This window comes from Centroberyx gerrardi, chromosome 18 (genome assembly GCF_048128805.1).
Source record: "Centroberyx gerrardi isolate f3 chromosome 18, fCenGer3.hap1.cur.20231027, whole genome shotgun sequence".
Classification (NCBI taxonomy): Eukaryota; Metazoa; Chordata; class Actinopteri; order Beryciformes; family Berycidae; genus Centroberyx; species Centroberyx gerrardi.
The window spans coordinates 2238303-2266046 of NC_136014.1; the positions used below are offsets into that span (position 1 = coordinate 2238303).

Here is a 27744-nt window from a genome sequence, read left to right on the forward strand (position 1 = left end):
TGAGCACTGCAGATATGACGTACCAGTTGGCAAAACTGTTATGTAGCCTACTATCTGTACTATCTTTTTAAATATTTAACACCACACAAGCATAAAGTAGAACCTAGAATAGAACCTTATTATTCTAAGCTCATGCTCATGAAAGCTCGCCAGCGGCTCTATTTCCTGAGGAGACTGAGGAAATCTGGTATGAACGCCAGCATCCTCACGAACTTCTACAGATGCACCATCGAGAGCTTGCTGACCGGCTCAGTCGCAAATCACTACAGAGAGTAGTGAAAGTGGCACAGCACATCACTGGCAACGGACTCCCTGCCATTCAGGACATCTTCCACCAGCGGCGCCTGCGGAAGGCACACAGTATCATCAAGGACCACAGCCACCCAGCACACAGACTGTTCTCCTTGCTACCGTCTGGTAGACGATACAGGAGCATGGCTGCACGCACCACCAGACTTAAAAACAGTTTTTACTACCAGGCCATCAGGCTTCTGAACTCATAAAATTAGGTAACTCACCTGCTTGTCTGCACTATTTAGATAAAAATTGCACTATTCCACGGACTGCTGCTATTCACGGACTGCTGCTATTCAACCAGGACTGATACATACCCTCTGTGCAATACACTTGTCACTTTTATGTACATAGATCTCACTTTACATATGTATACTGCTCTATATTCTATTCTATTTTATTTTTATTTTATTGTTTCTCTCTTTTTTCTTTTTTTACTGCTGAGCTGACCTGACTCTCGTCCAGCACTTTTCATTGTATTGTTGACCCTGTGTTATATGACTAATAAAACGAAACGAAAACAAAAATGATTTATCAAAGTAACCAGTAGGCTACCTGCATGTTCCTTGATAAATGTGGGGAATTAAAAGGCAGAGATGGAAAGAGTATTGAAATAGACTGCTAAAAACTTCTCAAGAACTCGGAATTTCACCCATGAATTCAAAGCACATGAAGCCAGGAACATGTGCTCTCAGCCTTTTTTGTCCATCTGATGGATTATGTAAGGTTTTGTCTACTTACTGTTAAAGTTCAGGTCAAAACAAACTAATCAGGATTCTCATGTTGTAAATTAAACCACCAAAGTGCATATAAGGTTTCCCATGGCCTCGTAAGGTGGAATATGAGAGAAGACAACATTGAAACTTTTCATCATAAAATATTCTAGTCCAACAGTAAGCAGTTCATTGACCATATGATATGATATATTGGAGGCTATGTGTTTTATAAAGGATCAACCTGTTTCTGGATGCTCATCACTGCATGCTACTATAGTATAGTGATATAGTTCTATAGAGTATCTGTCAACACTTCAGATGAAGTGGTGCTCATAAGGCATTATAAATACATTGTGAGTGCATGGTAATTATTATAATCAGGAGCCAAAGGAGGAAGATAACCGCACACTCATGCTGATGCCATCAAATATTTTAATTGACGTTTCGACCCAAAAGGGTCTTTTTCAAGATCAGTTGTGCAAACACTTGAGTACACAGTTAAATAGTAGGATACACAGCTGGTAGCGATTCATAATCAGTGACGTCATCAGAATGGCAGAACATATGGGAATTAGTCTGCTTCAATCAGTAAATCCATGCATAGAACAATAGATACATAGAAAAAAAATAGAAAAAAAATATATAGTAAAGAGTAAATACACATAACAGATTACCTATATGATTCCCGAGAGCAGTAAATGTCCTATAAATCTGGGTCAAAGTGACCTTTGTTGTCCCATCTAAAGAGGGTCATCAATAAGCAAAGAATTCAACAAATAATAATTCAGCTATTAAGAAGGGCATATAGGCTATGAAAAAATCTTTAAATTTAAAACTTATAGGAGCCACATCTTAAGCTTAATGGGACAAATCTTAATAGTAAGATAAGGGAACATTTATTTCGAATGGTAAAAAAAGACTGTATCTAGACCTAAGAAACAGAGCTGCACTGCCCAGTCTAGAGGTGGCCATCTCTAAACAAGGAAAAAGCAGATAAGAGGGCCAATATACATACGTGTACAATTTTAAGGGCCCTAACATGGCTAACAGTCAGTAACTCTGTTTCTTAGGTGTAGATATTGACCTAATAATATATATATAATATTAGGACCTTATCAGTTTTAATGTGCCTGCTAGTGACGATCTTCATAGTCTTCCTTCATTTCTTGGACGAAGCAGATATGACAATTAGATAGATAATCAACCCCCCTGCAGTAAACATGGCCATAACACACAGAGGTCCATAGTTCTTCCAACCTATGATAAAGGAATAAAGAGCAATATGTTAGCTGGTATCATTACACAATCATGACTGAACACTAAACACTAAAGTGACTTTCCAGACATCTTTTTCTCTTCGCATTCACTCTCCCACTCCCTCAGATCAGGTTTCTAAGCATCAAATAATACATCCAACCCCTTTTCATGCATGAGAATTTCATCATATCCTATCAAAGTTAGTAAACCTTCAGGTTTTAGAACATAAGAGTATGGTTTAAATCCATGATTACAGTAAAACTTACAATACAAGAAGAAATTCCAGGAAGGCATGCTGGGGATCTGGAAAATGTAAAAAATATGTATAAGATTAAACTTTATTGATTGCTGTAGGGAAATTGGGCCACTGTTGCAGCAAATAGTAATAGGATACAGCAAAGAAAATAGATTATGAATGGTGTAGGGTAGAAAGTGGAAATGCATGAATGTAAGTATGAAAAAAAAAAACTACAGCACTATGAGGTTGTGCAAAACAGTGGTAGAACTTACTGAGGAAAAGGAAAAAATTAAATCTATATACAACATGAAAACATACCAAGGATGTGAAATATATGAAGCATGGTGAAAAATTAAAAGAAATATATCAACATATATGCATTTCAATTACATAAGAATAGATATAAAACAACCAGTAACAGAGTAAATTTCTTAACATTATTTGTAGTTCCATCATTTGTTATAATGAAACAAAACAATAAGACACAACCATTAAAATAATAAAAATAAGTTGCCACCATGAATCTTCTATAAGTCAAATTGTACTGAATTAAAATGTATGAAATGCATCCCGTGGAACCATGTGCATATAAGCTTCTGTAGCTCATTATTAAATGAAATTAAAACCAATAAGACTTAACTCAAAAGTCATAGACAGGAGTGATTGAATGCAATATTTTGAAACAGGTCTATTTTATTATCTATCTATAATAAATATCTATTATCTATTTCAGCAGTGCATCAGGTTTCACCAATATGGGTTTTTGAAGACCAATACCGATATTTATGGATTGAAGCTGCTGATAGCCAATATTTTGTGCCAATATGCAATATCTTTTAATTCGACCCTTTCATGCTTATTTATCAATTTTATTCTTGTCAGGGTGGAAAACAGCAATTAGACCATGTGACACTAAAACTCTCCATTGAAACCCAGGATAAAATAATAATAAACATATTCCTGCGTACTTGTGTGGAATCCAATCAAAATGTCACATTAGAATTAATTCAGGTTAAGGGCTTCCCATAGACAACCAGTGTAATATTGATCAGTTCTACAATCAATCAATTAAACTGTATCATATCCATCATATCAGAGGTGGATGACACTGACTGAACTAGATCCCATTTTTTCCCACGGCGCAGCCGAGGGCATCACGAGCCAAATTCAGGTCAGTCAGTCAGTCAGTCAGTCAGTCAGTCATTCAGTCATTCAGTCAGTCAGGTAACGCTTAGTGAGATGATGCGCTTCGTCAGATGGCCTCTAGAGGGCGTCTTTGACTGCGAGCTGCAGTGTTTCCCATACAGAGGCACAAAATCAAAAGTTGGTCGCTGTATATAAATGGATCTAAATCGATCTCTAATGCACCTGATGTGCACATCACGTCATGACTGTAATTTGGAGATATACAGACAGCAGACCAGCAGCACTGAACTCAATCCACAGAGGCCGTGAAAGCAAAAGTGAAACTTAACATTCCACAGTCAGTAACAGGGATTTGCAGACAGTAACTCGTCTTCGCTGCCCTACAAACTTTAACGGTAGATGACGTCCTCTTGCGGTATTTAAGTAACGTTAGTGGAATTAGGTAATTTAACCGTATCGCAATGCTTCAGTGCATAGAATTGAACACATGCGCCGTGGGTCTGTACAGGATCTGTGCTTGTTAATAAAAGGACAATAAGGGGTCCCATATATCACGTTATCTGGTTGATATATTCGGTCAGTAAACTGAGTCAGTACCGGGAAACGGTGACGTCCAACAAGCCTCTCGACCTCATTGAATGCAATTTTGTTGCGGTTACAGTCCTGGAAGCGGCCTTCATGGAACACACAGTCCACAGTGAGGATGACGTCCGGCCGGTTCACATGCCTCCTGCTGTCACCTACAAAATTTTCAGGATTCATGGTGTGATGCATCACCACCAGAATCATCTGTTTATCATCTGTCAACATAGAGAGAACACAGCTGAATGAATGGAAAACAAGATGAAACTTTAAAGGGGAAATGAGTGAGTATTGTTGATCAATACCAATGACTTTCCAGCTTTTACTCTGTGTTGGAACTAAAGAGAAAATTAGACTTCTCTGTCGAACTGCCGCCATAGCAACAGCATAGGTGCCTACGGCGGTCCAAGCATTTATGGTTCTGCGTCGGTGATTGTGCACGTAAACCACTGAAACACTAGACGGCAGTAGCGTGCTTTGTTAACACGGAAGTAATAACAGAAGAAGTAGTAGTGTTTACATTCTCTGAAGCTTGTGTTCTGGGATATTTCTCACCATGAATTCAGTGACATCTGGTAGTCTTTATAATTTGGAGATGAGGTGTCCTACAAATCAATATATTTGCAGCCCTCCACAGCTCGTCTCTTCTATCTGCTCCATTGTCTTCACTATCAGCGGACAGCAACCGGATACAGGTAGGAGGAAATACGAAGCAGGCCAATCACCGTTCTTGTGGTCGTGCATCACCCTATGTGTAGTTACATTTTTGGAGAGGTGCACGTAAGCTACGGCAGCACCCTCTGCGGGCGACGCTGTACCTCCCTTGTACCAACGGCATAGCTCTGGCATGGGTTCGACGTGGAAGTATAATTTTCCCTTAAACCTCCCCACCCATTGGAGTTTCTGCACACTCCCAAACTCCCAATCAAACCGACCCATCACTGACTGTTTAGAACAGCAAATATAAAAGCTTTCATGAACTGGCTGTCTGTTGAATCACTATTGTGTTATATCAATCAACGATAGAGAGAAGCAGAATGGACATTTATTTATTTATTACTTTCAAGATCCTCATTGGGAAATTGGGTTGTTGCAGAAGCAAATGGTAAAGTAGTATAAAAGCGTATAAAATACAATATTGCTGCAAGCAGCCATTAGCAGGGTCCAAGTCCATAGGCCACACACACACATGCCTGAGATAGCAATATATGCAAAATTGCCAATTTGTCCTCATAGTCACCTTACAAAGCATGGCCAAATGTGATCTGACACACTTGGAACCCCTTCACAGATATGTATGTGAAGTTTGATTGCTCTAGCATTAAATATTTATGTTTGCGCATCTTTGCAGTCAACTTAATTTGTGTGTCTTGGCCAAATGGTTAGGTGTATCAAAATTCTCTGGAATAGCCATGATGTAGGCAGTTGAAATATGCTGTGTGTAAAATTCGATGGAGATTTAGTCATCTTTGCAGGAGTAATAAAAGAAAATACAAAAGTGTTATTGCAAAGTTGGCCTGATGGTGGCGCTATGGAGCATGACCATATGTGGTCTGACTATGCGGCCCATCCCAAACTGCTACATAATCAAATCACCACTACACAGTCAAAACAAATTACACCGATTGGCCAGATGGTGGTGCTATAACAACTTTAACTTTTAGCCAATAACTCCTGAATTGAATGGCATAAAGTAAAACAAAAATTTACTCAGATTCCTTGGCTCAAGATGAATCCATTGCATTGGTTCTCATTTCTGTCATGACAGTTTTTCCAGCATTTTGAATTTTATGCAAAGCTCATTTGAAGTTTGGTTGCTCTAGCTTGAAACATATAAAAATTAAGCCTTTGCCGTCAACTTTGTGTGTCACAATCAAACATAATAGCCTTAATCTATAAGTCCAAATATGCTGTGGGCAAAATTTTGTGGAGAATGGATCAACTTTCTGGGAGAAATAGCAAAAAATAGGTTTGACATAAACTTGAAAATGGTAGAAAACTATCAAAGCAAAAATAAAACCAGGTTTCCAGTAGGTGCATTGCACCAGGAGGTGCAATGCAGAAAATGATTCTAGGCCTTATAGGACAGAAAATGATTCTAGGCCTTATGGCTCAGGAGTTATTGGCCAATAGGTAAAGTTTCTTGTTATAGCATCACCATCTGGTTGATAGGGCTAATTTATGTTTTGCCTGAGTAGTGGGGGGAATTTGAAATCTATCGACCAAATTTGATCACTCTAGCATGAAGTATTTAGGAATTATGGCTCCCTTCCTGTTTACGTATCATAGTCATCAACTTTGTTAGTGCGTAACAGCCAAACAGTTACAAGTATCAACATTCTGTGATATACCCATGATGTAGGCAGTTCAAATATGCTGTGTGCAAAAATTGGTGGAGATTTAACTTTGTAGGCCTGATGGTGGTGCTATGGAGCATGACCAAATGTGGTCTGACGTGCTCCAGTGCCCATCCCAAACATATTATGTTAAGTTTGGTTGCTCTAGCATCAAGCATTTAAGAATTATGCCTCACATCACGACACAAACAGTTTGGATTTTTCAAAATGTTGTGTAATAGTAGTAATCTAGGAAGTTCAAATATGCTGTGTGCAAAATTTCATGGAGATTCAATCAACATTGCAGGAAAATAGCGAAAAATGATTTTTGCATAAAATTCAAAATGCTGGAAAAACTGTCATGACGGAAATTAAAACCAGTCTGTGCAATGGATTCGTCTTGAGTCAAGGAATCTGAGTACATTTTTATTTGACTTTATGCCATTCAATTCAGGAGTTATTGGCTATAGCACCACCATCTGGCTGATCAGTGTAATTTTTTAGTGGTGATTTGACCATGTAAAAATGTATGAATGAAAAGTATGGCAAAAAGTATAAAAAGTAGAGAGATAAAATATACCAAACATATGAAATGTATAGCATGAAGTAGGTGTAAAAATTACAAAAATATCAATGTGCAATATTTAAGAAATGAATGGAATATGAAGAATATGAAACAGATATGTGAATTTATAGCACATTATGTGCAAATGCATAATGTGTTCACATACATATACATACATACATATACAGAGTGTATATGTAGTCTATTGTAGTCTAAGTGTCTATTCACCTGATCAAATATATTCAATTTACAGATGTAAATAACAAGAACAGAACATGTAAATTTGGATATGTGCATCACTAGCTGTTCACCTTATCAAAAACTCCAGATGGAGGAACCAAATGTGCATTGTTGTCTGCACTTTATTATACATTACATAATGTGCAAACAATCCATGGCTTGCACACTTTCTGGAGTATAGCTCATAACAATCAGTCATACCAGATCCATAATGCATTCTAATGCATGTCTTAATGTACATGGTCTAATTCACATGATTTTCTGATCAATATTTTAATTTTTTTTTAAGGAAGGTGGGAGGGAAGGATCTAATTAATTAGTTAATGATGGATGGATGGACAGACATGGATTTATACATCAGTTGAGCAAACAGCTCAAACAGGAGGATTTCCTACCTGGAATCTTTTCCATGGCCTCATTGATGTCAGTCCCGACGCGTGAGACGATAGGACAGAAAGCCAGATAGTAGTCGCAGTGTGGAGGTGAGGGCTCCTCAGTCTGGCCAATGGCTTTAAGCTTCCTAATGAAGTCATTGTGAGCCCCCAGGGTTTTTCCAGCCACAATGGGGCAGAACCTGTCCATTGGACCTATTGAGATTGAGAAATGTATGTAAATCATCATTCATCTCTAAGCCAATTTCACATAGCCACACCTTCAGCTCAAACAACAGAGGTCTGGAGAAATTCTCATTATAAAGCATTGATTGATTCTGAGTTTGCAATAGGATTTTCGCATGACTCTGCATGTAACTGCGGCAACTGGTTTGTTTTTCAGCCCGAGTAGAATAGTTTTCACTGTTCGCTTACTTACAACACTAGCTACTTTGTTGAGTAAATTTGTGGTAATATACAAACTCTTTGGGTAAATTAAACGAGCGAGATACAAATGGCTGAAAATTTTAGTAATTCTGTTTTACCAGAAGTATGCTCATTACAGCAGATTGAGTCTCTAATGTCCTCCATTGTGGTTTTGCTTCACTAGCTAGCTAACTGTAGCAACTTCCTTGTTGTTCCTACTATAGCCCCAGGGACTAGTGAGTGGGCGGGTGTCCCCAATAATCCTATTGCCCAATCATTCAATTGTTTCCACCCATTTAGAGCTTGTTATATATAGACAGGCATAGGTGAGGACAGCTATGCTTACTTGGGGTCCTAGCGACGGCCATCTTGGTATATGATCTGAGCAGAGAGATAGCAGTAGTGGATATCGCTGGTTGCGGGTGTGGCCGTGATGGAGGCAGGAGGCCTGCTGACAAATTGAGCTCTGGCAAGAGAACTGTCTGCACATTGCAGCTTTTTTGCACCTGTTGTCAGCCGCTGTTTGTATTTATGGTTTTAGTCCTATTTATTGTCTTTTAGGTTTTTTTTATCTGCATTAACAACCTAGCCAAAGCCGAAGGTTTTAGAATCTTAAGCTTAAACACTTTTGTATTGGTCTAACACACATGTGGAATTGTCTTTTTAATTGAATAGCCTATGTCCTGAGTGCAACTACCCTGTCGCCAGCTATTGTGTTTTATTTCAACTTATGATTTTATTTGGTTGTTTTAAGAATGCTGTGTATTTTAGCTGACGACTTGGTTTAAGCTTGAGATTCTGTTCTGTAAGACTCATGTGCAATAAAAAAAAGATTTCTGCTCTCCAACGTGTATAGTTTTTATTTATGGTTTTTAGAGAACCTTTTAAGGTGTCCCCTCTCTCTATTTTAGTATAGGGATACCACATTACGACAGTAAATAAGTGAGCAGAAGTGCCATGCTCCACCCTAGTGAAATTTGACTGGTTTGAATTATCACGACAGCCCACAGCATCGCTGCCCTTTTCTAACCAGCTATTATGTTTGAATTTCTCCAGACTTCCATCGTTTGAGCCAGAGTTGTGGCTACATGAGATTATCTGTAACTAGACTGACAGCATGGAAAAACAGTGGACTGATTATGGAAATTGGAATACTGTTCCAGAGACAAAGGAGATACATTCTTTCAATGTTGCAATTCCTACTGGTCACCAATAGAGGTCGATAAAAGTCAGAGATTGCTTAATACCCCTTTAACGCTAGAGATGGGGAATATCACCCTCAGCAGGTGGGAATGACAAACGAACTGAACCAAAACGTGTCGGTAAAAAGATGTGCGGAAGAGGATTAGGGCCACATGTGAAAAATATATTTAAATTCTGAGATTAATCTCAGAATTCTAAGAATAAAGACAGAATTCTGAGTTTAAAGTCAGAACTCAAATAAATTTTTCACGTGGCCCTAATCCTCTTCTGTAAAGGCGGGCTATAAGGAACAATAAAAAAAAAAAAAGGCTAGTCACAATTATTGATGAAACGGATTATCTAGACTGGCTTGATATGATAGCTGTATTTGTCTCAACATAGTTTACAGTGAAAATCTTCGATCGCTCCTATATGTCCTAACTCCTATGTTGTGATTCAGAGGTGATTTTTAAAAATATTTTTATATTAATATGTTACTGATGATAGCCTACTTTTTCTCTACTGCTCTTTTACTATTTCCATAATAATTATACTTTTCATAATTGTTCCACCATTTAATGCTGTGTAGCCAACATATTCATATTTTTCTTTTATTATAATTATAGTTCTATTTATATACTGTATGTATATGACATATTTCATATTTAGTAGTCTATATTTCAGTAGGAAATCAATACTAAGTAACAACTTTAATACTAATACTAACAACTTTCAGTAAATCCATAATCCAATCCACTCACACATGTTGAAATTGCTGGTTGCACGTGTTCATATAACTTTTATATTCTATTTTCATTGCTTTTATTGTTTTTATTGCTCATTCAATAAAGTTATTCTTATCTCATAATATCTTAAATCTTGTATGTGTATCCTGAAACAGCAACGTGTGTAGAAAGAGTAAGATAATAAATGTGGATGTTGTGGATGTACAGAAACAGTAGACAGGCTTCCTCACCAGCAGCTCCGCCTTGGACCATCACTCTGAGGGAGAGAAAGAAAGAGAAAGTAGCCTTTGTAGCTACAAGTCTCCAAATCCACCACCCCGACCTCCACAATGTAACAATGTCAGATCCACTATTTCAGATTAGTACCTGTTTCTAGTCGCGCCACGGGGAAAACGTACAGTATTTCTCTCACTTTTCGTGCACGGAGCATGTATTTGCATTTTTAACAGATTGAGCTCATTTCATGAAATTTCAGGAGATCAGGTCGATCTGAGTGATTGCACAACTTGAGTCACATGCCCTTCCATTTTTCCATCATATAAAATATAGAAAGGCTATTTTCAAAAACTAGTTAGACCTGTTTTAACTCATGAATACCAAGGACACTATTAAAGATTGGCATATAACCTAGATTTTCTATCCCAGTGATACTCCATAACATTGATAGACAGGCAATATTTTACAGGCAATAATTAAGAAGTTTTGAGATGTTTATTCACACAGTAGACTGATAATTTCTTGATGCTGTCTCTGGCATGTCAGTCGCCCAGCTGGTTTAGAGGAAACCAGTACAGCTCCACTATATACTGTATATATAATCAGCATGTAACACTTTCACTTTTGCTTTTGCAACCTAAACAGTTTTGTTTTTATCATGTCCCACCAGTGGGGGTAGGAGGTGCAGATCTGGAACTGAGACAATATTTCTCAAGGGATTATGCTATGACTGCAGCAGAAGGAGGGTAATAGAGGTAGGGTTAGTGCGGGGAGGGGACAAATAAGGGTTAAATAAAATGATAAGTGCATTTCTGCACTCTGTTTTTGCAGCTAGGGGTGTTGTGCTAAAATATGTATCCCCTAAAAATCTGTTTCCCCCTGGCGGTGTGTCTTTGCCTCAATTTCACGGCATGGAAGAAAATAAAATCATTCCAGTTTTTGATAATAAAATAAGTTTACTAGGGAATGGCTGTTGTTAACTGTTACTGTTTTATGTTTGTTTTGTTTTGTTTTGTTTTGAAAAACATAACTACATTACCCACCTTTTTAGGCTGACATAAATCTTTATGAAATAAATTCATAGTATACATAATAGGAAATAGCAAACAGATGTAATTTATATGAGGATAGGGTCTTTTTTATTTTTATTTACAACTATACTAGTGATTATGTTTTTAACTTCAGGTGAGATGAATGACAGTTTCGAGATCAGCCAACATCTTATTTATCACAGTGAGTTGAAGTTATGGTGTATAGAAGAATCTGATCTAGGATCTGCCAGTTAGATCCTACCAGGACCCGCCCCTTGTCCCAGTACTGCTGAATGATGCTGCGTTCACGGTTGGCTCGTAAACTTCTACTACAGGAAATGTTAAATACGATTTGTTGGTGCATTCAAGTGCTTTTGGTCGAAAATAATAGCAAAATGGATCATGTAAAAAAAAGCTTATAGTTTTTCCTGTGACTGTTGTTTCATAATAGTAATATAGTGGCACAGAGTTGCTTTGTGCTGCAGTGGCAAAACATATTCTCAAAATCTCAATGGGATTACCTGGTTGAATAAAAGTTTAATAAATCAAATAAAAATTCTGGAGGCTTCTCTGACTTCCCTGCCTAATCATTTAGTGTGTTAACACAAGACAGTCAGGCCATGCAGAAAATGATTGAGCCATAACTCCTGCATTAACCACAGAGCAAAGTACAAAATAGTAACATCGTCTTGGAAGATGAAAGTTTCTAACCTTTGTACACAATGACAGACATCTGTCCGTAATACAATGATAATGACAAACATAAAACAGACATTTACTTGGATTGATTTATTCACTTTTCTGTTTGTTTTTGTTCCAAAAAATGAAAAAAGAAATCTGCACAAAAAACTCACAATTTTTACATTTTAAGCAGCACAGTGGATCACACAAATTGAGTCCCTCAATTCACATACACGTACAATACATTATTTAACACTGATTGTTTTTCCCTCTTCATTTAAAACTTCATGCTGTAAGGCTGGACCATGCATACTGACATGAGACTGCAGCTACTGTATGGAGGGCTATCAGGTGATGGCAGCCATATTGGAGTCCTCAGCTCTTGACAACAGTGGCTGTGAACAGCTGATTGTGTTTCTAAACTTATAGCTCCGCTGTCTCAACAGAATTGAACGGACATGATTCATTTCCTTGCTATTTTAGACTGAGAACTTGTCATTTCATCACTGATACATCTAATTGATTTTGTGTTTAGATAATGTCAGCTTGTTAGTTAGCTAGTATCTGAGCTCAGCTATCACTGGCTTGTTGTTAACACATCTGATGTGTACAATAGCTAATGCAGTGGCTAATATAAGTTAGCTTGCTGACTGGTTAGCCGGCTTAAAGCCAAAAAACAACTGTTGGTTCAGGTTAACTGAGCTGACTCTTCTCAAGCTACAACTCATTCACTTGAAGCTATAACGTTGCTGTATATTTACACACCCGTGACTTTTTCAGGTATCTCTCCTTTAATAGCCCAGCTGTTATATATTTAACCATTATTTGCACTCAACCAATCATTTAACAGACCTCCAAGATGGCACCAGATGTGGTTGAGATTCCTGATGGAACTGCAAAGCCTCTGTCAGATAATTTCATCAAAAAATCCAAAAAAATATAAATAATAATATATCGAATAAACCAACATCTCTGTAAGGTCAATGGATAAAAACGTATCTCCAAACTCATACTGTCCTAGTCACACTCATTTGTTGCATTTCTTTTTCTGATATTATGATTTTTGCATATGATTACACATGCATAGAATAGCACATTAAATACAATTTTTACTCCAGTCTGACCTTTCATGGTTTACATAATGTGACAATTTGGTCCACTAACATTAGGATCCTCATACTCTTCCTTCATTTCTTGGATGAAGCAGATATGACTATTAGATAGATAATCAACCCCCCTGCAATAAACCCGGCCATAACACACAGAGGTCGATTGTTCTTCCAACCTAAGATAAAGGAATAAAGAGCAATATGTCAGCTGATATTGTAACACAACTATGACTGAACACTAAAGTAACTTTCCAGACATCTTTTTCTCTTCACATTCACTCTCTCACTTTACTCTCTCACTCCCTCAGATCAGGGTCAGGCTGCCTTTCTAAGCATCAAATAATACATCCAACCCCTTTTCATGCAGGAGAACTTCATCACTTCCCATCAAAGTTAGTAAACTCTTTTCAGGTTTTAGAACATAGGAGTGTGGTTTAAATCCATGATTACAGTAAAACTTACAATCCGAGATGAAATCCCTGATGGTACGCGGGCTGGGATCTGGAAAATTAATAAAAATATATGTATAAGATTAAACTTTATTGATTGCTGTGGGGAAATTGGGCCGCTATTGCAGCAAATAGTAATAGGATACAGCAAAGAAAATAGATTATATATCAGAATATATTTTATATTCAATGCATAAGGTTTCACCGATATGGGTTTTTGAAGGCCAATAGCGATATTTATGGATTGAAGCTGCTGATAGACAATATTTTATGCTAATATGCAATAATTTTTAATTCAACCCTTTTCATGCAAAAAAATTCCAAACTATTTGGGCGTCCTCTGCACAGCTGTGCGTTTCTTCTAAGGTGCTTGTGATTGCAGGAACGAGCATGTCCATGTATAAGTAGGTTCACCAAGCACTACTTTAGACTAACTTGCTTTAATCTTTCGTTATTTTCATGAAGCTCAGCAAGTAAAACATTCAAGAGCTAACAAAATGTTTTGCATCTGCTTCCTCAAGTGCATTCTGTTTGCTCTGGAACATTTTACTTGCTTTACTTGCTGAAAATAACAAAAGATTAAAGCAAGTTAGTTTAAAGGAGTGTGCAGTGAATTTACTTATATGTGGACAGTAGTCAGTTTCCCACAGAATTGTATTCTTGTCAGGGTGGAAAAGCCTCTTAAACAGCATTTAGAACTACCTTAGATCAAACTGCATCATATCCATCATATCAGAAGTCAATAACACTGACTGCACCAGATCCCATTTTTAATAAAAGGACAATATATATATTATATATAATATAAATATAACATGACAATATAATAATAGATGATAATATATGACAATATATATATAACATGATATCCCATATACCATGTTATCTGGTTGATATATTAGAGTCAGTACCAGGGGAGGGGGGAGGTCCAGCAAGCCTCTCGACCTCATTGAATGCAATTTTGTTGCGGTTACAGTCCTGGAAGTGGCCTTCATGGAACACAGAGTCCACAGTGAGGATGACGTCCAGCCGGTTCACATGCCTGCTGCTGTCACCTACAAAACTGTCAGGATTGATGGTGTGATGCATCACCACCAGGATCACCTGTTTATCATCTGTCAACATAGAGAGAACACAGCTGAATGAATGGAAAACAAGATGAAACTTTAAAGGGGAAATGAGTGAGCATTGTTGATCAATACCAATGACTTTCCAGCCTTTACTCTGTGTTGGAACTAAACCTCCCCACCCACTGGAGTTTCTACACACTCCCAAACAAACTGACCCATCACTTGCTGGCTAGCAACAGCAAATGTAAAACTTTCAGGAACTTTTTTTTTGCTGAGTAGTGTTGATTTGATCTTGTAGGAATGTATGAAAGAAAAGTATGGCAAAAAGTGTAAATCGTACAGAGATAAAGAAAACATAATAATGAAAATATGAAATTACAAAAATATCAATATATATGCAATGTATAAAAAATTAATGGAATATGAACAATATGAAGAAAACAGATATGTGAATTTACAGCACATTATGTGCAAATGCATACTGTGTTCACCTTAGCAGGTCTACAAAAAGCCATACCTATACAGAAAGTGTCTAGGTGTTAACAAAAAAAAATTATTCACCTTATCAAATACTGTATATTCAATTTACAGATAACATGAACGGAACATGTAGATTTGGATATGTGCATCACTAGCTGTTCATCTTATCAAAAACTCCAGATAGAGGAACCAATTGTGCATTGTTGTCTGCACTTTATTATACATTACATAATGTGCAAACAAGCCATGTCTTGCACACTTTCTGGAGTATAGCTCATAACAATCAATCATATCAGATCCATAATGTATTCTAATGCATGTCTTAATGAACATGGTCTAATTGACATGATTTTCTTATCTTCATAATGTATAGGCCTACTAGTCACCTGATCAATATTTTTGATTTTTTTTAAGGAAGGAGAGAGGGAAGGAGCTAATTAATTAGTTAATGATGGATGGATGGATGGATGGATGGATGGATGGATGGATGGACAGAGGGATTTATACACCAATCGATCAAACTCCTCTTACAGGAGGATTTCCTACCTGGAATCTTTTCCATGGCCTCGCTGATGTCAGTCCCGACTCGTGAGACGATAGGACAGAAAACCAGATAGTAGTCGCAGTCGTCAGGTAAGAACACCTCAACCTGTCCAATGGCTTTAAGCTTCATAATGAAAGCTTTGTGAGCCCCCAGAGTTTTCCCAGCCACAATGGTGTAGAACCTGTTCATTGGACCTATTGAGATTAAGAAATGTATGTAAATCATCATTCATCTGTAAATTTCACATTAACTCCAGCTCAAACAACAGAGTTCTGAAGAAATTATCGTCATAAAACATGGAATAACATGGTAAACATGGTAAAAAGGTGTGCGGAATAGGATTAGGGCCACGTGTGAAAAAGTTAAATTCAGAATTATGAGATTAATCTCAGAATTCTGAATTTAAAATCAGAATTATGACTTTATTCTCAGAATCTCACAATGACTTTCTGAGATTAATTTTAGAATTTGAATTTTTCATGTGGCCCTAATCCTCTTCCGCACACCTTTTGACACACTTGTTTTTTTGTTTTTTTTTTAACTCCTTATTGGGGTTTTTGGTACAAAACATATACCATCTCTATAGATTTCCTCCAAAACATAACAAATTATATACATATATGCCTATCCATACAAATACCCACACACATATGGCTGGTTATAGAATTGGGGGTACATTTCGAGTCTCCCAGGTTAATCTTTTGTTATTTTCCCCAAAAATGTTCTTTTGTAAATCAGTTTTAAATAATAATAGTAGCCTAATTATATTAAACACTCACTAATAATAATGCTTGATGTATATTTTAAGCATAATTTATACATAAAATATTAACCAAATCACTTCCACCCCACCTAATATTGACTGTCTTCGGCTCCTGATTCATACATTCAACTTGAAATAACATAGAGTCAGTTATACATCAGTTATAAACAGTTATAAAATCAATTGCTGAGAATATCGATTTTCTGTATTATATGTCATTTCAGTAATAAAAAAATATATTTTGAGCCTGTCCCTATGTTCTGGTCAACTCTGTTACCTCTGTTATAAAGCTGCAAAAAAATCTCCAACGTCTTCATATATAAAGCATGTGACCTGCACTCAGTAATGTCACTTCTCCTGGCGGGAAACATCTGGAGGAGAGTGAGGTTTGTCATGCTTCTTCTCTCATGATTTTTTACAAAATGTTGAGGATACACCAACAGTAGATAAATTATTTCTCAAATCTGTTATTGTGATATTGCAGTGAATATCTTGTTCAGTTTTTGAAGAACAATAATATGATGGAAATCCATAAAATTCTGTTTTTAGACATGCCATGTGCTATCTGTTTTTAGGTTAGCACATGGAGTTAAGGCACAAAATGGTGGAAAATGTCAACTATGTTACTGTCAACTCTGTTAATGTTTTACTCAGTTTAACGATAAGAGAGAGCCTCATTGATCACCTCGTGAGACCCAAGGGTGTTTCCAGTTTTAAAAGTATAGAATTTCTCCACTCCTGACACTGGGAGAACACTGGTAGCTGAGAGGTGAAAGTAAGGGAGGACTGTTGGTAATGTTAAGAAAGAGGTCTTCAGGCAAAGCCGCTCTAGAGGCAGAAATAATCTCATTGGCTGAGTTAAACCTCAATTCAACCTCAACCTCAATTCAACCTCAATCTTGCACCATCTGTTCTACTTTAGAGGGTATTTTACCTTGAGGTACATTAGCAGAAGCATTCTGGCCATCTGTGGGATTCGGTTTACTTTGGCTTGGGGTCACTCCAGCTGAGCAGCCCTCCTAAAATAAAAGGCAGTAGTTTTGAGAGTGTATTTGTCAGCAAGAACCCTGGCACTACTTCTAAAATGAGTCTTTCCCCTTTAAATAGCATCTCATGCTAGTCCTTGTGACTAACACTGAGACAATATTAGCTGTCAATATTGTTCCATTAAATTAATACATGATTAATCCAATAAGATTTTCAGTAGCAGATTTTAAGTATTTGATAAAAGGACACTACCTGTGGTGTAAGATCTAGCACTTTCAAAATGCCTTCGACTGCTGCAGTGTTACGATCACAATTAAATAGTCCTTTGGTCTCATGGAACAGACAGTCCACCGTCAGCACAACATCTTCTCTGGATACATGTCTGCTGCTTTCAGCTAAAACAATGTCTTGATTGAAAGTGTGATGCATCACCACCAGAATCACTGGTTTGCCATCTGTCAAGACAGTGCGAGAAAAATATGTGTAAAGTCAAATTGTTCTCAGTTATCATGTGCTCTGTCTGAAGGGTGTTCGCATAATGGAAGTACAGTAAAATCCTGGCTATGGCGTTGCTGTTTGTGTCGTTGCATAACATTACACCCTGGCACTGATTCTGAAGGATAAATTGAAAAAATAATTGAAATACCTGGGATGGCTGCCATTGCAGCCTCAACATCAGTCCCAACTCTGGAGACGATGGGACAGTAAGCCAGGATGACATCACATTCTTTTGGTGACATCACTTCCTGTAGGCCTTTGCTGGTGAGAGCCTCATTGACCTCCTCATGAGACCCAAGGGTGTTTCCAGTTGTAAAAGTATAGAATTTCTTCACTCCTGACACTGGGAGAACACTGGTAGCTGAGAGGTGAAAGTAAGAGAGGACTGTTGGTAATGTTAAAGGATAAGGCTGGTGTTTTTTAATGCATTGCTTACCGTCAACAAATCCTATGAAAATAACAAAATCAGCAATGAAGCCATGTCCCAGCAGCCATAGAACTCCATTGTATTAAAAAAACGATTAAAAACATGTCAAAGAGCCATGCCGTTGCTCTGGGCAACATATTTCATCATCGTGATGCACCAGGCCAGCTGACTTTTTCCTCAAACAACTTAATAAGCCAACCGTAAACACGTTTGCGATCTCAGGAAAGTAGTTCCGTAGCACCGAAAATAGTCCCCGGCGTAATCAAGAATTTGTTCCCATTTGAATTTGATTTGGTAATAACTACAACAGCCTGACTTTTCGTGGTAACAGTTAGCGATTTTTAAAATTGAAACTTTGTGTCATGGCTCTTGCCATGACTCTAGTTTTCCTTGTGTTTCTCGTTGTTCCCTGCCCCCTGTGTGTCTCCGCCTCCCTGGTTTGTCTTTCTGTGTTTGTCTGTGTCTGTCGTGTGTGGCGTGGGCGTGGCTCCCTCTCCTTCCCAGCTCCTGGGCTCCTGAGTTGCCGACACACCTGAACCTCATCACTCATCACCTCCTGTATATCAACCCCGGCGTACCTACCAGTGGTCGCCAGATTGTTCCACCAACTCCGTGGTAGACACACTCTCGGTCGCTCTGCACTTTATGTCTGGACTTACCTTGTGTATCAAGTTCTGTTAATGTTGATCGTGTCTCTCCTGTGCCCAGGATTTCCTCCATGAGTCTCTCCACCTGCCCACGCCACATCTGCCAGCCACCCAGCTTTCCTGCCTGTCCGCCAGCTCGTTACACTCCAACCCGAGCTCCAGCCAGCCGTCTCGCTCGCCGGCTAACCCACCAGCTCGTCAGCTCGCCGGTCAGCCCAGCTCCGATCATCTTCCCTACTCCGGCTGCCTGCCTTCATCTCACCACTTCTAATTCCAACCTCCAATAAATCGCTTTTCCTTTTACATTTTGTCTGTGTCTGCATTTGGGTCCAAGAAGACAACCATTCCTAACACTTTGTCTTTGTGAGCTGTATTTCAAGGTTTTTAGCTTACAATCGGAGCCAATGACTTCCGGGTTGACGGCTAAAAACGGTACGTGGAAAGTCAGACAGTAACGGGAGTAGAGCAAACGCATTGTTGATTTTGTTATTTTCATAGGATTTGTTGACGGTAAGCAATGCATTAAAAAACACCAGCCTTATCCTTTAAGAAAGAGACCTTCAATGTCAAACAGTCAAATTGGTCCCTTAGCCCTTCAGAAACCTTCAAAACCAGTTTATTTCCTCTGACACATGATGACAATCACTGACAACCTACCTCTCAAAGCCCCATTTTTTGACTATATCAATTATGTCTAGACAGATTCTTGAATGATGGGACTTCTCATGGAAAAGCAAACAAAACAATCACAGTATCAAACTACAGTTAAAATTCATGTTTAGCCACACATACTATCAGTCCTTTTATTAAAAAGTCTGTCAATTTGAGATAGAAGAAATCTCTTCAGTGCAATGTAATGTAGAGGCTTGAAAGTGGTCTAGCAGAGTTTAATGTAAGTAGAAGATATGTTCCCATCACACCCCAGATTGGAGTTTTACTTTTACAAAAAAATCTCAGAGGCAGAGCTGCTCTGGAAGCAGGTATAATCTGGCTGAGTTCAACCTCAATTCAACCTCAACCTAAAACACAATTCAAACTCAATCTCAGACTGTTTCCTCTACTATAGAGGGTCTTTTACCTTGGTTTACATTAGCAGAAGCATTCAAATCATCTGTGGGATTTGGTTTACTTTGCCTTGGGATCACTTCAGATGAGCAGTTTGCCTAAAATAAAAGGCAGTAGTTTTGAGAGAGTGTACTGTATTTCTCAGCAAGGACCCTAGCACTACTTCTAAAATGAGTCATTACCCTTTATATAGCATCTCATGCTAGTCCTTGTGACCAACACTACAATATTAGCTGTTGATATTGTCCCATTAAATTAATACGTGATTAATCCAATAAGATTTTCAGTAGCAGATTTTAAGTCTTTGATAAAAGGACACTGCCTGTGGTGTAAGATGTAGCACTTTCATAATGTCTTTGACTGCTCCAGTGTTTCGATCACAATTAAATTCAAAATTAAATAATCTTTTGGTCTCATGGAATAGGTAGTCCACTGTCAGTACAACATATATTATTATGAAAGCAGACAGGAATTCTTTACCATTGTTTTAGGAGGTAGTACTTTCAAAATGCCTTTGACTGCTCCAGTGTTCCGATCACAGTTAAATAGTCCTTTGGTCTCATGGAACAGACAGTCCACCGTCAGCACAACATCTTCTCTGGATACATGTCTGCTGCTTTCAGCTAAAACAATGTCTTGCTTGAAAGTGTGATGCATCACCACCAGGATCACTGGTTTTCCATCTGTCAAGACAGTGAGTGAAAGAGAAGTGTAAAGTCGAATTGTTCTCAGTTATCATGGGCTGTGTCTGAAGGTCGTTCACATAATGGAAGTACAGTAAAATCCTGGGTACGGTGTTGCTGTTGGAGTCATTGCCGAAAATTACACACTGGCACCGATTCTGAATGATGAACTGAAAAATAATTGAGATACCTGGGATGGCTTCCATTGCAGCCTCAATATCAGTCCCAACTCTGGAGACGATGGGACAGTAAGCCAAGATGATATCACATTCTATTGGTGACATCACTTCCTGTAGACCATGGCTGGTGAGAGCCTCATTGATCACCTCGTGAGACCCAAGGGTGTTTCCAGTTTTAAAAGTATAGAATTTCTCCACTCCTGACAATGGGAGAACACTGGTAGCTGAGAGGTGAAAGTAAGAAAGGACTGTTGGTAATGTTAAGAAAGAGGCCTTTAATGTCACACAGTCGAAATGGTCCCTTAGACCATCAGAAACCTTCAAAACCAGTTTATTTCCTCTGACACATGATGACAATCACTGACAACCTACCTCTCAAAGCCCCTTTTTTTTTTTTACTATATCAATTAGGCTATGTCTAGACACAGATTCTTGAATGATGGGACTTCTCATGGAAAAGTAAACAAAACAGCCACAGTGTCAAACTACACTTAAAATTCATGTTTAGCCACACATACTATTATGCTATGTTATTAAAAAGTCCATTAATTTGAGATAGAAGAAATCTCTTCAGTGCAATGTAATAAACACAAACAATGCCACTAGAGACTTGAAAGTGGTCCAACAGAGAGCAATAAATCTTTAAGATGCAATGACCCTGGTGATTACCTTTTGGAGATTGATCCTGCCCATCCTGCAACAGAAAAAAAAAAGAAAATTGTGTCATAAACTACAGACATATGTTTGAAAAATCAAGGATTGTATCTCCAAATGTCATTGTATAGTCTTTGACTAAATCCTGAATGAGTGCAGAGCAGTTTTCCTACCTGTTTACGCTTCTTTGTTAATGGAGGTTGAGGTTCCTCTTTGGGGTTTTCTGCAGTGGTTTGACTACTGCTATCATCTCTGTTGGCGTTGCAATGACCCTGGTGATTACCTTTTGAAGATTGATCCTGCAACAGAAACATTTTTGTATTCAAGTATTGTATCTTCAAATATCATTCCTTAGTAGAAAATGTTTTGTATTCAAGTATTGTATCTTCAAATATCATTGTATAGTCCTTAGCTAAGTCGTAAATTAGTGCAGAGCAGTATTCCTACATGTTTAGGATTCTTTGTTGATGGTTGAAGTTCTTCTGACATTTCTGCAGCAGTTTCAGTACTGCTATCTTCTTTGTTGGTGTTGCTAATAGCTCCTGGAAAAATAAAAATGAGAGGCAGAATGTGTTGTGACTTTTCAGACCCCCTGGCAACTTTATTTCTCAAAAGTGACTAGCAACACATCTAGCTACTTTTTCTGCCTGCCTGCTTAGTAGATTGTATGGAAACTGGAGGTTGTCCCATTTTTGTTTTTGTGTAGGCAAATTAGTCTGCAACTAGGCAGGAAATGCACTTCCTTGTGAAGGCACTATATACTCTTCTACCCAACAAAAATACATTTGACAAGGTGCATTAGAATGCATGTACCTTTGTATCAATTGTTTTACTAATTTAAGTGCAATAAATGCCTTTTGCTGCCTTTTGCTTTTTGCATTTAAGTTGACACCACAGAAAAGGAAAGAGCGATGTGCATTTTTCCTTCTGAAAAATGAGTAAAACGACCAAACTCTCCTGATTGGTTTTCTTTGTGATTTCTGGAGCATTGCTTGAAAAGCAGTTCTAGTATTACCTATACCAATTCAAACCCCAACCCTAACATTTAAAGCAAGACAATGGTCTAATAATTTTTTAGATATTCCAACACATAGAAAAAGGATATTTTGAAAAACTTAATATTAAAGTACCAATCCATGATCACTGTTGAGAGCAGGTCTCTTGTGGCTGAGGAAGTAATTACAACAACACAATTGTTTTGTTTGGCTGTTTGCTCTAAGGGCGCCCCTCCGCTCCCACATCTACTTCTTTCTTGGTCTTTCTTGGCTCCGTGAGAGGGTGTCAGGACAGGCAACTACAATATAGTTAGTTGATGTTAAGTAAAGTAACTACAGTGATCGGCAGCCCTAGTTAGACAAACCATCCCAATGTATACAGAACAAAAACAGAGAATTGGGGTGATGGGGGCAATGGAGGTGCTGTACAGCGATTGCAGATTGGGCCTTTAATCAAAATTTCAACGATGGTGGGCCCAAATGGCAATGGGAGGTACCTGTTGGGAGGTACCTGTTCAAAAGGACCTCAATGGCCAGGAATCCTGTAAAATGTCATGAGTAAACTAAATGTCTTCTTCTTAGGTCTTTTTTACACTTGGTACATTCGCTTGAGTTCAAACCCGAGTTCAATTGTTCCCAAGCCCCCCGGCATCGTTGGTCTGGTTTCACACTGTGTCATAATTCTGCTGAACTGCCATACATTTGTGTAACACATTCATCATCAACGTGAGTCCGTCCGATGCACTTTATTGGTGAAAATGCCACAACTGGAGAGCAATGTGCGCCTCCCGTTGTTTGCAATGATTTTGTTTAGTTGGTGTCACTACCAAAATGTAGTGACACCAACTGAGCGACACTTGCGCCTATGTGCCTCACATGCAGTCATGTTGCAGATGTGCAGAAGGCGAGCTGCTCGCACAAGTTTTTTGAGAAGACAGGCAGTAGATATTTGCCTATTTGTTGCTTTACTTGCAGTGCATCATTCACGCCCCACTGTTAGGTGAGATGAATCACCTAACAGTGGGTGATTCAGGCTCTGAATCGTGGTGCTGATTCAGAAACTATCCTCTTTACATAGCTCTGCATGTCGTTTAGCAGGTGGATTTTTTTTCTGGAGATAGGCACTGCTTAATCCACTCCTCCATAGTTAGGCCACCCCGGAGGTCGAAGTTAACCTTAAATGTTTCCATTTCGTTAGCTAGATAACTTCGTTTGTTAGCTAGCTAGCTATCGTAGTTTGTTAGGCTAACGTTTTTTTTCTCAGACGCGGAGTGATACTGAATTGCGCAAAGGAATTAGACGTCATGGTATATGGTTAATATACCACAGCTATGAATCAATCAGATTACTTGATTTGAGCTACCCGTTTTATAATAGGTAATATATTACTTGAGTGTTGTGAAATCCTTGAATTCATTTTTACTGCCTATCCATCAGGCCCAGTTCAGGTGCACTTTGGTAGGGGAAGCAATGAGATACTTTGGAGGGGCAAAAATGTGGGGAGAGAAAAAAACAAATTGTGCAATTTGAGTGTAAACTTTTTCTTTCATCTTATTGTAGTCTGTTGTTGCTTATTCTCCTTATTACTTTAACACAATTTGAATGTATACATTTTAAATAAATTCAATTAAACTTGTGGTATACAGTCTCTTCTTTATGGAAGAGGATTAGGGCCACATGTGAAAGATTTATTTGAGTTCTGAGTTTAAAGTCATAATTCTGACTTTAAACAGAATTCTAACTTTAGTCTCAGAATTATGACTTTCATCTCAGAATTATGACTTTAAACTCAGAACTCAAATACATTTTTCATAATGTGGCTCTAATCCTCTTCCGTACTTCTCTGCCTCAACTGATTGAATGTTTTATGCGACTGTTTTGGCCGTCACCTACTTGTTGATTATTTTATTTTCATTTACAAAAAGTTAACTCAATGAGAGAACAGATCATAAGAATGACATATAATTATGTTTCTGATCATTGCACTCTCCCCGATGGCATGCGCACACACAATTACACATGCACACCACACATACATACACGCACTATTGCACACACACAGAGATACATAGCTAGTCTAGATAGAATGTAGAATCTCAATCACACACGCAAATTTCAAGGTAAAAATACACATAGTAGGAATACATCATACAACATGATGTCATTACATGATGCAGGATTGTCACATACAATTCAAGTTGCAATCATACTGATTCACATATGTCTCAAGCAAACCTTGCAGTTGCACGTTGCAAGTTTCTATAGAACATGCTTAAACACATGCATGGATCAGAGAATACATCTTATATGAGCAATGGTCACATGTTAGCTTGCTATAGTAGTTACTAGTTTGCCTCTGGAGTTTTTAGCTAGATGAGGACATAAGCTTTTTGGAATGGTTATTATCTCCACCAACTAACTTGCAAGTAGGTTATGTTTTCACCCCTGTCTGTGTGTTTTTTCTGATTGTCTGTTTGTACATTTCAAATTTCAGATATCTGAAATTTGATGGACAGATAGCCCTTGGCCCAAGGAACAGTTGATTAGATTTTGGTAGTTATCCAGATTTGGGTTAGGGTTAGGTCTCTGATATTAGACAAGACGATTTTCCTTTTTTAGCCGTAACTATGATGCTGCGTTCATGTACTGGTGAGAAAGTCTGACATCCATGACTTCCAAGTCAGCTGCTAAACAGCATTGCATTCACATGCTATTTTGTGGGAAAATCAAACTGGAAGTTATTCTGGTCTTTGTAATGTTTAGGATTTTTTATTCCATCTTTTATAGTGTAGAGGCTACAATTCACTTATTTTTCTCATGCGTACTAACTCCAGGTTATAGGCATACCTCTAGTATAAATAGCTTAGGTATAGCATAAATCTATACTATATTATCAATATCAATATAGTATCAAGAGATTAGGCTTATATGAGTGAGTCTACTGTGTTGAATTATTTGATATACCATTTGCAAGGGTCAGTAGCCTAAAAAAAATATACACTTAACAGTATGTCTTTTAAACAGTTAATTTAAAGATTATGCAATGAGGGTCAGTAGCTTGTTTTTCGAGACTGTCCTCCCCCAAAAAACAACCCCATAGGTCATTTGTACAAGCAGGTTATTACGACCTAGAGTTACATTTTAAAGTTAAGCGACCTCTAGCGGTCGTGTAAATAACGACAATATGCTACGTTGGTCTGCGTCCACGTCACGTGACTGTCAAGTTTCTCTCTCAAAAATTGAAATAGCACGGTGGAATGTAACGGTGTTGTAGTCGGGGATGGTGGATGGGCGTATACGTTTGCCTTCGATGTCGGCGACCGGGATTCGATTCCCAGCCTTTCCAAAGGACATACAACGGTGAGTCATGTTTTAATTTTTTTAAATTTAACCATGACCAAACCATTTTCCTAACCTTAACCAAGTTGTTTTAGTTGCCTAACCATAACCATAACCCAAGTTGTTTTCATTTCACGTATTTTTGTGAGATCACGTTGGAAATACTCCTGTGGGTCGTATTAGAGGGTAGGAACAAACGACCTATGTGGTCGTATGGGTTGGACTACTTGTTGGGTTTTTCCCAGTACGCCTCATGAGAACCACAGTTTAAACGATAAGTGCTGAAATCCTTCCAAATTCATATGTTTGGAGCAAAAGGGAGGTCATTCAAACCATCCTGGTATCACTCTCTCTTGGCTGTCTTCAACTTCTACACCACCAATCACAATTTATTTTCCAAAAAGCATTTTTATGATTGGCTCAGACAAAATAGACAGTTAGTGCAGTAAGAAGAAAGTAAACAACATATGTCTCAGTAGGAGTGCCACCAAGATCATCATCATCTCCTGTTCACATCTGTATATGTTTGCAAACCTTTTTGTTTCTCACCAGGGAGGGGGCTATCGGATGAAGATGCCAAATTTAAAAACTCTGTATCACTTGCAAGTGTGGAGCACTCACTCAACCCAGTGTACACACACACACACACACACACACACACACATTTCCCATCTCTCTCTCTTTCCCTCTATTGATTTGTTCTCTTTTCTGTATTCATTGAGGATGGCAATGTTTTTCTCTTTTTCAAGGGACAATTCAGTATTAACATTGACAACTTTTAGAACAATATTATTCAGGCCTACCTGCATTGTTGTTTGAAACTTCTTTATTGTCCTGTTCCATTTTCTCCAAGGTTGATGGATTATTTTGATATATAATGTATATTTTCTATATACATTCTGAATGTATTACATATGTTCTGAATGTATAACTGAATATATTCAAGTAGTGCCTGCAGTAGTGACTGCATATTTAGGTTCTACCATTGATACTTCATTGTTCATTAAACCAGATAGAAACATCAATAAAATTCTATGTACAGTGAAAGTTTTCATTCATTTAAGGTCAAACCTCACTGAGGATTTCTTACCTTTAGAAGCCAAATGAACAGTAGTTCTCTTCTGCTGCCTCTCTCCTCCCTGTCCTTTTAATACGATGAGGCTCTGGATGTGAATACAGAAACATGAAACCTTGCTCAGCCCTCTAGTGGCAGTCAGTGTAATAAACACTTCAACACACTTTCACTTTCTGTTTTGCAGTCAGACCATTTCTTTGAAATCATCCTGTTTGGTGAAAGGCGCAAGAGTGAAAGTGAAAGATCTGAAGCTACTCTCTATAATTGATTCATCCAAAAAATCAATAACTTAAGAGAAGAATTATAGATAGATTCTCTATTGCTATTCATTTCATGCTCTGCAGTTCATAAATGAGAGGAATTAATTAGATTTTTATTCAGAACTCTAACCTTTCAAAATAACTGATTCAGTTGTTTGTTCTGTTTTTTTCCTCCTTAAGTTGATTGTGTGTGTGTGTGTGTGTGTGTGTGTGTGATATTGAGCACTGCAGTGCTCAATATCTGAGAACTATATCTCAGTACCAGCTGGCAAAACTGTTATGTAGCCTACTATCTGTACTATCTTTTTAAATATTTAACACCACACAAGCATGAAATAACATTCAAAGGTCATGAATATGTGTAGAACTCAATTTCAATTTAAAAAAAAAAAGTCAGATAGAACCTTATTATTGTAAGCTCATGATTTATTGAAGTAACCAGTGGGCTACCTGCAACTTCCTTGACAAATGTGGGGAATTCAAAGGAAGAGGT

At 38.0% G+C, this 27744-nt stretch overlaps 3 protein-coding genes across 3 annotated transcripts in view; all 3 read right to left on the reverse strand.

The window, feature by feature from the left end:
* Positions 1-27032, reverse strand: part of LOC139932118 (uncharacterized) — a 70825-nt gene extending 43793 nt beyond the window's left edge. Inside the window, exons 1-8 of the mRNA XM_078290060.1 lie at positions 27007-27032; positions 22030-22124; positions 21756-21881; positions 21598-21622; positions 18076-18288; positions 17682-17884; positions 17377-17461; positions 17128-17204 (exon numbers count right to left, since the gene is read on the reverse strand). Coding sequence (XP_078146186.1) covers positions 17128-17204; positions 17377-17461; positions 17682-17884; positions 18076-18288; positions 21598-21622; positions 21756-21881; positions 22030-22071 — 771 coding nt within the window. The 5' untranslated portion in view covers positions 22072-22124; positions 27007-27032. The remainder of the gene's footprint in view (positions 1-17127; positions 17205-17376; positions 17462-17681; positions 17885-18075; positions 18289-21597; positions 21623-21755; positions 21882-22029; positions 22125-27006) is intronic.
* On the reverse strand, positions 264-10857 carry LOC144542780 (uncharacterized). The gene is made up of 5 exons (XM_078290044.1): positions 10819-10857; positions 10330-10355; positions 7770-7961; positions 4249-4451; positions 264-344 (listed from the first exon to the last, which is right to left on the reverse strand). The coding sequence occupies exons 1-5, from the start codon at positions 10854-10856 to the stop codon at positions 264-266; spliced, it is 540 nt and encodes a 179-aa protein (XP_078146170.1). The 5' UTR covers position 10857.
* On the reverse strand, positions 14468-15868 carry LOC144542781 (uncharacterized). Its single transcript, XM_078290045.1, has 2 exons — positions 15682-15868; positions 14468-14700 (listed from the first exon to the last, which is right to left on the reverse strand). Exons 1-2 carry the CDS (start codon positions 15866-15868, stop codon positions 14468-14470), a joined length of 420 nt encoding a protein of 139 aa, XP_078146171.1.
* Positions 27033-27744: the final 712 nt, after the last annotated feature.